This window comes from Triticum aestivum, chromosome 4A (genome assembly GCF_018294505.1).
Source record: "Triticum aestivum cultivar Chinese Spring chromosome 4A, IWGSC CS RefSeq v2.1, whole genome shotgun sequence".
In the NCBI taxonomy this organism is placed as follows: Eukaryota; Viridiplantae; Streptophyta; class Magnoliopsida; order Poales; family Poaceae; genus Triticum; species Triticum aestivum.
In genome coordinates this window covers 103,038,833-103,050,654 of record NC_057803.1, presented here as the reverse complement: position 1 = coordinate 103,050,654, position 11,822 = coordinate 103,038,833, and the positions used below count along the sequence as shown (strand labels likewise).

The following is an 11,822-nucleotide window of genomic DNA, read 5'->3' as shown; positions in this document are numbered from 1 at the left end:
TCATCTCCATCGTTGTTGATCCCTGACTAACAATGTTAGTTTAGAGACTATGGATACTTCGTCTACATTTTGTACTTAAAGGTTAGAGTTAGATTGACAACAAGACTTCCTGCGGCAAAGTAAATATTAACAACAATAATTGTCTTTTTTTATAGAATTATTAAAAGAAAAGAGAATCATGACGTTCTTTTTTAGGAACAGATTTCTTTTTGAGGGTATTAGGAACAGATTTCTTTTTGAGGGTATTTCTAGGAACAGCTTTTTTTGAAAGAATTTTTTTGAGCATATTTTTGAAAGAAATTTTAGGAACACATGAATCGTGATGTCTTTTTTTTCGAGAAAGAAAACATGAATCATGATGTACACGTATTACGAGTGAACAGACTCGAAAGCCTACAGACCGGTGGGCTTGGCCCAGGCAGCTGAGGCAGGCGACTGTTTTGGATCGGGCTATTGTGTATAGCTATTCCTGCGGCCTCTTCTTCTCCCCTGCACCCCCCAACTCGTCGTCGTCTTCCCAAAGGCTCCAACCCTAGCCACCTTTCCTCGGCATCCTCCCCCCAAGCCGGCGGCGGCCCCGGCGGCCGTACCGCCTGTGAAGATGTCGGGAGGCTTCTTCCGGGTAAGCGGCTACGGTTCTCCGCATTGATTTAGTTTGCCAACCTCGCTTCGTTTTTCCGGTTCGTCGGATCTGTGACAGGTGCGCTGATTCGCCGTGCTTTTTGGCAGGGGACGTCGGCCGACCAGGACACCAGATTCTCCAACAAGCATGCCAAGCTGCTCAAGACGCAGAAGTTCGCGTCCGAGCTTGACCATCAGGTTAGCCTTTTCGTTCTCGCCCTATGCCTCCACCGGGTTCTAGCCGATGGGCGTCCAGAGGGGGACTATCTGCCGTGGGTTCAAGTTAAACTCTAATTTGTTTCTTTCCTTGGGTTTAGGTGGACATGTCAAAGGTGAAGATGGACGTGATGAAGCCGTGGATTGCCACACGGGTCACCGAGCTTCTTGGGTTCGAGGACGAAGTGCTTATCAACTTCATCTATGGCCTGCTCGATGCGAAGGTGAGGTTTCTGAAGATATACTTCTTTAACATGAGCAATGGCGCTTACATCTTATGGTCTCGTTGAACAAACACAGATGGATTTTCTGATTGAAGATATGCCTATTAATTAATTAAAAACGAAACTCTGTATTCTATATTCATGTAAAGCATCTCTGGATATATTGGATTTCGTCCATTCAGCTTTAAGATTGTAAGCTACGAACCCAACTATCTTCATGGTGTAGCTCAGGAGTCAGGAATGAAAACTGAAATCATACACGTGTAATTCGGGAACTAAGTTTAAAGTCTCGCATAGGCTTGTTTGGATATTGTAAGATAGGTAATCACAGCCGTCTTGTGGAGCTAAACCACAACATTTTCCAATTTGCAAAATACCAGTTGGATTAGCAAAATACCAATTGAATTAGCTTACCAAAACTTCTTGTGAACTTATGAAACAAGTATGGGTTGTACCTGTAAAAGCTAATCATTATCATACTAGTTTTTTTCTTTTCTGGCCATGTCATCGAATTATTTGTTGCCTGGATATGATTTTTATGGACCAGTCAGCCCAAACATAGGTGATATAGTTGTGTAATGATTAAATTAGTTCTGTGGGGCTGATAATAAATAGTAGGAGCTCAGGAGCTTTATAAGGTTTTTGTTTGTTTTGCAGGAGGTGGACGGGAAGTACATACAGATCCAGCTTACAGGGTTCATGGAGAAGAACACAATAAAGTTCATGAGGGAGCTGTGGAGCCTCCTTCTCAGTGCGCAGCAGAATGCTAGTGGTGTGCCCCAGCAATTTTTGGATGCAAAGGAGGCTGAGATTCAGCAGAGAAAGGTTTGCATAAATACATGAATCTATTATTATTATTATAACAATATTTCTGTGACATACTTCAGGCATGTTGTTCTGAGTTAACTCATAAGCTAGAATACGTACACAAGAGACATCAAATTAGCATGCCCTTTACAATGACCTAGAATCAGTTCTGATTAGTTGCTCGCCAGGTCGGTACTTGGCTTCCAACAAAACTGTCAACTAGGTGTGATTAGTTGCGCTACTAGTTAGTAAGTCAGTACTGCAGCGGCTCAAGTTGTCCTTTTGACTCAGTTGACCACTGTAAGTCGGTACTGAGTGAAAGCATGCTCCATTTCAATCTAAGTTTTTGTTTTTGAGTTATCTCCTTTTATTTATGTATTATCATTTATTTGAATCTAAAATGTACAAATTGGGTTAAATGCTGCAAACCATCTTAGCCACCCAATCTTATTAAGTTGTATATATTCTAATTATGTCTTTAACTGTAAATTTAATCCCTTAATAATAACTTCTACTCCTTCCGATCCTATTTAGGCTCCGCATAACTTTTTTCCTTTTTTTCTCAATGGTCTGCGCGTAAGCTTTGTTCATCGAATCTTTCCACTTTTGCCCCTCCGCTTCCGCATGGGTCGCGCACGCTCCGCCTCCTTCCTCTCAAGTCTCAACTGATCCCATCCGTCGCCTTCCGCTTGCTTCTCCCCGTCCAGCTCCAGCTCTTCCCCATGGCGAACCAGCAAACCCATGAGTTGGCAGGAGAAAGCCAACCTATATATGAGGAAGAAGAAAATCTATATGAGGAGCCGAGGAGGAAGATGAGGGCATTGAGGTTGACAGCCTTGTGTTAGCGGACGACGGCAGTGGCAGCATAGAAGATGGGGACAACAACGTCCTCATGGAGGACAGTGTCCTCGTGGATGGCGGCGTCCACACGGCCGGTGGCAGTTGGTGGAGGACTGCGTCCTCGCGGACGGCGGTGTTCTCAGGACAGTGTCCTCGTGGACCTCGTCGTGCTCGCGCTGGCTGTGCAGGACGGCTAGCTCGCGTAGGACAGCTTCGTCGCGGAAGACGGAGTGCTCGCGGACGATGGCGTGCTCGTGTATGGTATTGTCCTCGTGTCTAGTCCCTGGTGGCGTGCTCGCGTCTGATGATGGTCGTGGTGAAGAAGGGAGGAGCAAAAGGATAGAGGAGAGAAGTGCAGACTGTTCTTGTCATGGGGGAAGCTTTATCCTTATAGACAAGTCTCTGATTCCATTGTCATGGCGGTAAGCAAAATTTTGATCTGCAAATCGACCCGCGCATGTGTCTATTTAGGGGGGAGGAGCAAAATTGTTGTTTTGAGTTACTCTTTCTTTAAAAAAAGCCTATAATGTTAGGAACCTTGGTTCAGAGTGGGATAATTTTGGTAGGGTAAGGGTTAGAAGATCTGTACTCACCATCAACAATCGGTGACATGCAAGGATGCTAGAAAAGTTTGAGCTCGTCACATATTCGAGCTTGGCTCGAAGCATAAACAAGCCGAGCTCAAGATTGGCCTTATGCTCGGGAGCCTGGGAAGCTTGGTTTGAAAACGCTCGATAAGGCTTGGTATAATACTACCATGCAGCCACCTGATAAACATTAACTCTTTACACAACAACACAACCTTTAGTCCCAAATTTAGTCGGCCGCTATGCACTGGGGCATCCTCCGCTATGCACTGGGGCATCTGGAGGCATGCGCTGAATATGCCCAAACCATCTCAGAAGATGTTGGACAAGCTTCTCTTCGATCGGTTCTTCTGTACGTAGGTGTGGCCCAAATATCTCCAAGCCTAATAATCAAATCATCAGAATGTGAGCAATTCACAAGAAGCTAAGCCTAGTCTGGTAAGAGAAAAGCTGCGCGTAGCAATGACTGGAGGGCCGAAGAACATTCATGGCCTTGTAGCTATACTTGTGCATCAGCCCATCTCTTAGTCCATGTAACCAACAGTAGGGCTGAGTAGATTAGTACCACCTCACCTATTGTAGAAGAGTGGGGTTGGAGGACTATCTATAAAAGAGTGGCTTGTGAAGGCATACGACAGTCGATGCCTAGCGTGTTGGCAATATATATGCTAAAAATTATAATATTACCCGAGAGTTTTCGTGAGCCCTAACGATCTGGGATCGAGCTATTTCTAGCTTTTGGCAAGCCGAACTCGAGCTGTTATGTCAATAGGCCGTGCTCGAGGCCATATTTGGGCTGAGGATTGAATTGAGCTCGAGCCGAGCCAAGGTATATTTGCTTGAGCTCAGCTCGTTTAGATCGCTAGTTCCAGGGCTCGTCCCTGACGTGCAAGGGTTGTTGTAAGGCTTAGATAACTTGTGATCATTATATCGCTTGCTTAAACAATACAGCCTCTCCCATATAAAATCAGACAATTGACTTGATACACAAGTAGGATTTGAACCAGAATTGCAATGTTAACTACCTAAAACATGTCCTTTCTATCCGCATTAGCTCTCCTAAACTAAAAGGAACTCCTAACTAGAGATAACTCAATTTCCTAGTGTCTCCATGGTTGCACCCAATGCCTGCCTTGAAGGTGCACTGTGCTTCCTCGATCACTTGTATGCGCCAAATCTGTATTCCTCTCCTATGATATGTGTACATTTGGAGTTCTCCATACGCCCGGCCACCTGGCCACCTACTCCATGTCAAGGATTGCTTTGTATGTCTGACAACACAAGGCTTGCGTGCGAATTTAATAGCATTTCCTCTTTTTTGCTCTCATTTATGTTTACTGAAACAAACACGTATCATTATGGTTGAAACTGCAGACGACCTTATTTTATGTTTTTTCTCGGACATTGCCCATAGAACACTATCTAGTTAGTGTTGTGTCTAGTTTGTAACGCTAGTCAATGGTTGTACGTGGTGGTAGACTTCATTACATTTCTTTCATATGTGATTTTTTCAAAACATCATACTTTACTCTGGCCTTTAGTACTTCCTGTCTATCCTGTGAACCTGGTATTTACATTTTTTTTATAGTTGCTTGTGGAGTTGTGGGATTTAAATTGCAGAAAAGTGAGAGTTTTCTTATTAATCCATCCGTCTTGTGTTTAGGCGGAAGAGGCTAGAATTGCCCAGGAAATCCAGAAGAAGCGAGAGAAAGATGGAAGGGACACGGAACTAGATAAACACAAAATGATGGTGAGTTAATTCCTTCTGACCAGTTTCCTTGTATCACTGATTTAATGGTTATTCTGTGACCTCTTGTGTTTCTGATGATACTCAGATAGCTTCTCCGATTATTTCGGTTCATATCATTCTTTACCTCCAACTACTGTAGGCCGGGGATACTGGTAATTCAAGATTTCATGGTGATTCACTTGGCTCTGCTTTAAACAATCCCAATGTCGATGCTGAGAAAGAAAAGGAACTGGACTTGAAGCATAGCTCGAGAACAAAGAGCCGGTTAGTTAACTTCTTTGATTAACTTTGACTACTCTTTAGTGCATTCTATCAGATAAGATAATATTTGTAGAATGTCCACATTTGAAACCCCCTGACTTTTTTGTCAGGAAAAAATTCATATAATGCATATTATGCACGTCCTTGAGATGAAATTCCTTTTTATTCTCAGAGTCAGACTATTGCATCGATGAAGTTTTCTGCTTTTCTTGTCCAAGAATTGCCATTTTTGTGTTTTCTTCTTTGCTTTTGTTCAGCTTGTACATCACTGTATCTCTTCCTCCAATTAACTATTATATCATGTTCTGGTGATGACCTCAACAGCTGTGAAGGAAAAAAAATCCTGCCACAATTAGGCAGTGCGAAATGGGCAAATTCAATTCCATTCCTTCATTCAGTTAACTATTTGTTTGGAATCCTTAATGAAGTCTTTAATTTCTGCATAAGAACAACACCATCAATACTTGGGAATAAGTGCATTCTTCATCTATGCCCTACCACAACTATACCGATAAGATTAATTTGCAGTATCTTCCCAGTGTTTTTTTTTACTTTTGCAGAATGTACTTCTGTATGTTGCTTCTAATCTCTTCTTTGAGCTCGTTGTCTGTCATCTGGTGGCCCTTGGTTGTGTTCTAGCTAGCAATTCTTCTATGCATGAGTTTTTATCATTTTTCATTGTATTTTAAATTTTCAATAATCTCATCAAGAATGCCTATATCTGAACCCTTCCTTGTTTTGTCATGTTCTTCATGATAAATCATTTTCATCCTTTGAAATGTGCACCATCTTTTTGAAACAAACTTGTAATTCTAGCCCGTGCGTACTTCAATCCAGGTGGTGGGAATGTACATCATTCCCCATGTTTTTAATGTTTTGTGCATATTTCCTACAAGTTTGTGTCTTCTTTTGACTATACTTATCTTCCTCGCATGTTAGGTTTCTAATGTACCCAAAGGATTGCTCTTTGTAGGCATTTGCATTTCACATCTTTTCGAAAGAATTAAACAATATGGTCCTGCAAAGCAGTGTGACCTAATTAACGAGGAATGAACAAGGCATCTTTGTGTGACCTGATCAGTAGTCGTTTAATCTTGATTTGTGTTAGCTTGTGTTGGCATGTGTATTGTCAGCAGTCCTATGTATTACGACAATAAGTAAGTTTTCTCTGTCTCGACTGTAACCATTGCTTATAGGCAGTTTTATTCACTTTTATTTTCAGGGAACATCGAAGACCTAGGAGCACATCTTTGTCGCCCCGTGGTAGGCAACGGTCTATTTCTCCAAGGAGGCGCTCTCCATCCCCTTCCAGGCAAAGATCATCACGACGTTCAGCTTCACCTAGACGTTCTGTTTCCCCCCGAAGGCATTCCCCAAGAATCGCTCCTTCAATGTCTAGGCGGAGGTCACCGTATTCCAGAAGATCACCTTCAGTACCTAGATCCCCATCACCTCGGCGGAGATTTCCCATTAGGAGAAGATCTCCACCATCTGGGCGACGTAGATCACCATCTCCTTATCGCCGTCGGTCCCCAGCTCGCGCACCTAGGAGATCACCATCTCCTGCGCGTCGCAGATCACCTCCTCGACACAGATTACCAGCAGATAGACACCGGTCCCCATCACCAGGAAGACGCAGGCCACGGTCCCCATCACCTCTAAGACGCAGGCCACGGTCCCCATCACCTAGAAGACATAGGCCACGTTCTCCAGGAAGACGGCAGTCCCTGTCACCTCACCGCTCACCGCAGTTGAGGTCACCAAAGCGCCAGAGAAAATCCCCAATTTCAACTAGGACGCTTTCTGCAAATCCTCCAGTCTCTCCACCGCGGAGGAGGTAATGCTGCTCTCTTATTTTCTTTGTACCCGATGTTGTGCTGCATGGATTTACACTTGTGCTGGAATTTACAGGAGTAGCAGTCCACACAGCAGGAGTCCAAATCATTCACGTAGGAGTTCGAGCAGGGACGCAGAAAAGGGAACAAACGGTGCACCCTCCACTAAAGGCAGGGATCTGGCTCAAAGGTAATACCACAGCATGCATGATGAATGCAGACATATTTTGTTGTAGTTATCCAGGGAAGTCATTGTCTTACTCCCAGTATTGCCTCAGGAACCAAGAAAGGAGTGGCCGAGGGTCACCGGATTTTGAACACCGTAGGCTCACAAAATCCTTGAGGTCTCCTACTAATGATGCAGAAAGAGACTCCACACGTGACAGGTGTGTACTTGTCTATGTTAATTTGTAATTCTATTTTTTTCCCACTAACAGTGTCTAAACTGGGATGCTAACTTTCTCACCTTATTTTGGCAGTCCTTTGAAGGACACTGGGAAACATATGCCCAGTCAGGACAGCACAAATACCAGTGGAGACGAGGAAGAAAGCGGGCGTGCAAGGTTGGAATATGTTCTTTCATGTCTTGTCTTCGTAAAACTATTTTTTGCCTCGCTGTCTATATATACTTATCTTTTGTTCACGTTTAGGGAGAATGCACGGAAGGCCAATTCATCACGCAGGATATCCAAGGATTTCTCAGCTGATCTGCATCTAAAGGAAGTCAACGTTGACAACTCAGTCCCTGGAGAAAAACCCTCTTCCAGATCAAGACAGGAGTATGTTCCTGTACTTATCCCCTTCTTGAAGATTGCTAGTTTTTATGCATTAAGAAAGCAATCTTGCTCTTTTGACATGCTATGGTTCAATGCTCTTTTCTTTCTTATTTAGACACTGAATATTGGGTTACAGATTTGCACCATTATCATCAGACACCTTGTGTACTTGCTATATTATGCATGATAAACTTCCACTTAAAAGGATTTCCTGCATGCATCAACGTCTTAATTTTTTGTAGGAGTAATTATGATGATGTCAGTCGGTAAAACCTGTCAGAAGCATCTCCTCAGCAGCATGCATCCTTTCTTTTGGTAATAATCTAACAGTTTTTTTTATTCTAGTGGCGGGAAGGATGTCCCCAAGAAATATGATAATCAGCTATCAGATTCATCAGAAGATGCACTTGATGGTAGAAGAATGAAACGCCAGGGTGATTCCCCTGATGATTCTCGCGTGAAACGGCAGTCCCCTAGTAGAGCTGGCGACTCTTATCCAAAGGATGGGATTAACAATGAGCGTGCCAAAACGGATTCACATGGTGCTTCTTATGATGCTATTGCAGCGAAGAAATACTCTGGTAAAGTTGATGAAGCTTCCCAATCAGATGGTGGAAGTCCTCTTCAAAAAGCTAAGAAAAGAACATATGACAGTAAACACATTGATCGTCGCAGTTCGGGCTCAGAAGAATCTGAGAAACACAGATCCCAGTCTGAGAAGCGAAGACATAAAAAGGGTCACAAGCATAAGAAGCATTATGATGATAGTTCTGATTCTGATTCTGACTCTGATGAGTCCAAGAAGAGGAGGCGAGAAGAGAAAAAGCTGCGAAAAGAGGAAAGGCGCCTTAGACGTGAAGAACGGCACCGCAGAAGGGCGGACCGTCATGCCAGTAAACAGAGATTGAAGTATGCTGGTTCTCCCCTGTCAGATCTTGAGAAGGATCGTCAATCTGGCTCAGACGCTGATGTTGGGAAGAAAGGTTCATACACTCCGAGAGAAGAACCTGACCCAAACAAACTTGAAATTGAGCTTCGACAGAGGGCCCTTGAATCTCTTGCAAAGAAATCAAAGCATGTTATTACTCCGTCTTCAGATGTCGAGAAGGACCGTGAATCTGATTCGGATGCTGATGTTAGGAAGAGAGTTTCATAGGCTGGCTGAGAAGAATCTGATAAAAATAAACTTGAAGGGTTGAGCTTCGGGAGAAGACCCGTGAAACTATATAGATCAAAGAAAGCTGCCAATCACTAGGCTGGGGAATTTCTCGCAATGCATTTACACGTTTCTATATTTCAAGAGCATATCTATATGTTACTGAAGTGTGCTCATATGATACCTGTTTAATGTTCTGTATGTTTATGTGGCAGTTGATCTGAGTAATTGACGATTCCTGAGCTGTTTCCTTGTTGCAGCTGCTTTCAGGCTTAGCTGCTTTTATCTGGTAATGTTTGCCTTTACATGTTTGTACGAACCATAACCCTGAGAATGAAATATTTATGTTTTGTGATATTGTGCTCCCTTTTGTGTTATTTGAATTGGTACCGAAGTGATATACTTCCAACTTAATCATTCATCATTTGCCAGTTTTTTCCTTGAAAGGATGCTTAGCAAACCTGGATAATAATGTATATTCTATTTGTAGTTACTGATAAGAACTTAGTGTTGGCTAAATCCTGTTGCCTGATAGATGCTTATCGTATAAAATACCTGATAGTAGACATGTGCTAGTGCCAAAGATACAAGCAAAAAGTTGTAGATAATTTTATTTAATGGTCATAATTCTTGCAATGAGGATTGAGGAAGTTTTACTGTTTGCATGACCATGCTTTTTGATGGTAGCACGCCTGTTTAGCAGTACCACCGCACACTTGATTTATGTAAACTGTGTCATTTTGTTCATTTGAATTTGGATTGTTGGCAGATTAGCACCATGTGAACAAGGTTTTTATGTACCAGAGATTTAACAGCACCTCAGCGACAACCAGCTGGTTGCACCTTTGATGATTGTGAAACTCTCCTAAAGTGCTCCTGTTTCGTTTTGGTTGCTGCTCCTTAGAATGAGGTTTGTGCAGTAAGTTCTTTTTTTTGTGTGTGTGGCTATGTCCTGATGAAGCAAATGAAATTTCTTGTAAGCATTTGAAGGTTGCTAACTTCACACAGAATGCCCATGAGTATTCTACTGTTGAATGAACATGAGTTGTCCTTTTCTATTTTGTGGTTCCTAGCATTCAGGTGCAAGTCTTGGGCAGGAGTTATATTTCTTTGTACTCCCTCCATTCCCTTATACAAGGCCACTATCAAAAATACATTTTGCATCAATACAAGGCCACCAACAGTATATAGTTTCTAATGTGAGCATATGAGCAGTGTCATTTCCCCCCTTATGATAGTGTTCTGCCATCTGATTGCGTTTGCTTGGAACAGAAGTTTTTCTGTCAATTCTTTTGTACACGCTGCTGATTTATGGGTATTATCATGTCTTCTTGTTTTATAGAGTGCCAATTTTCAGTACCCCCTCTGATCTGTATTACTTGTCGCTGGTTTTGTAAGTAATATGGATTGGAGGGTGTGGTATTTTTCATGCACATGTAGTATCAACATGATTTCATTGGTCACACCTGTATAGCAAAATTGTCCCAGGTCATTGTACTTGTCTAGGTTAGTTGAGACGGTACTCCAATGTTCGCATTTTCATTGTACTTGGCTAGGCCAGTTTAAATTGGGAAATGATAAGTACCTGAGTACATGGCAAATCGAACATTTTCGATGGCAAGTTTAGTAATGCGAGGATGGCACTTTACTTGGCAAGAATGGCAACTTGGTGCTTCAGTTTATTTTGGGACAGGAATTTGCCACTAACTTGCCACCCTTGCGTCACTAGAATTGCCGTCGAAAATGTTTGATTTTCCACGTGCTCGTACCTGGTATCAGGTACTTACATTTCAGTTTAAGTTTGAGTAGTACAGTTGCCCAGCAACAATGTTCCCATTTTCTTTGTTGATGACGGGAACAACACTCTTTAGGGGTAACGACGATTTGAGAGCTGGGGTAAGTCTGGTTCAAATTGAAGTGTAGTAAATAGTTTGTGACAGTCACAAGCCAACATTTTTAGCTGTTCATCAGCTGCCCAACCTTGTTTCTCATTAATCATCTATTTGTTCATCCTTTTATGGTATGGTCTGGCCTTTTGCCGTTACGTGTTGTGAGCCATGCACTTAACTTTTAGTTCTTTACTTGCGATCCGTGCTTTCAAGTTACATCAGTGTTTCTTGACATCTCTGTCGTTTCCCATCATGGCATAAACGTACGGCCCGGTTGCTGGAGTAACCCTTTCAAGTGGAAACGCCGGATTTGGTATTGTAGTAGTTGTTAGGTTAGCTTGCTTGCAGCCTTGGATGAAATGAAGGTCATGAACTCATGATCGCAGTTAGGGATGCAAGCCGGACGCGTCGACATGCTCAACTTGCTGCCCCGATTAGACGCGGCGGCCACGTTCTCTCCATTGGAAAAGCCGGGGCTGGATCGGCGGTCGTTGGGCGGTCCGGGGGAACGTACGCCCGCTGTAGGCTCTGACCGGCCACTGTCATGGCTACTGCCGCGCAGCGCGTAAGTCGTGCCACTTGCTGCCGCCCCGGGAGCTCACGTAACCTGCTACTTGCATGTTGGACGTGGGCTGGAGGAGGAGGACGAGCGGCATCTGCCGTCCTTGTCCTTGTTTTGCTTTACAACAAGTAGCAATTTGGTTAGAGACCCAGCGCAGTAACCTTCGAATTGCTTGTTTTACAAGTTAGAGCAGGTTAGACTTTTGTGTCAGGACAAAGACAAATCGCAGGATCGAAATTCCTCGCCACTGCACAATCCTAGCCGTTTGCGTGTGATGATTCAACCTATGTCATGGCTT

At 43.2% G+C, this 11,822-nt stretch overlaps 1 protein-coding gene across 2 annotated transcripts; it reads left to right on the top strand.

Annotated features, from left to right (window-relative positions):
* Positions 1-406: 406 nt before the first annotated feature.
* On the top strand, positions 407-10,236 carry LOC123085420 (serine/arginine repetitive matrix protein 1). Of its 2 annotated transcripts, XR_006439768.1 has the most exons (13): positions 407-622; positions 730-819; positions 939-1,061; positions 1,719-1,886; positions 4,959-5,045; positions 5,185-5,309; positions 6,529-7,143; positions 7,218-7,331; positions 7,420-7,527; positions 7,621-7,704; positions 7,792-7,920; positions 8,263-9,362; positions 9,843-10,236. XR_006439768.1 is itself a non-coding variant. In XM_044507049.1 (12 exons), exons 1-12 carry the CDS (start codon positions 602-604, stop codon positions 9,071-9,073), a joined length of 2,475 nt encoding a protein of 824 aa, XP_044362984.1. In that variant the 5' UTR covers positions 407-601; the 3' UTR covers positions 9,074-9,430. The 2 variants fall into 2 exon arrangements, 1 of the variants encoding a protein (XP_044362984.1); XM_044507049.1 differs by lacking the exon at positions 9,843-10,236 and having other exon boundaries at positions 8,263-9,430.
* The last annotated feature ends 1,586 nt before the right edge of the window (positions 10,237-11,822 follow it).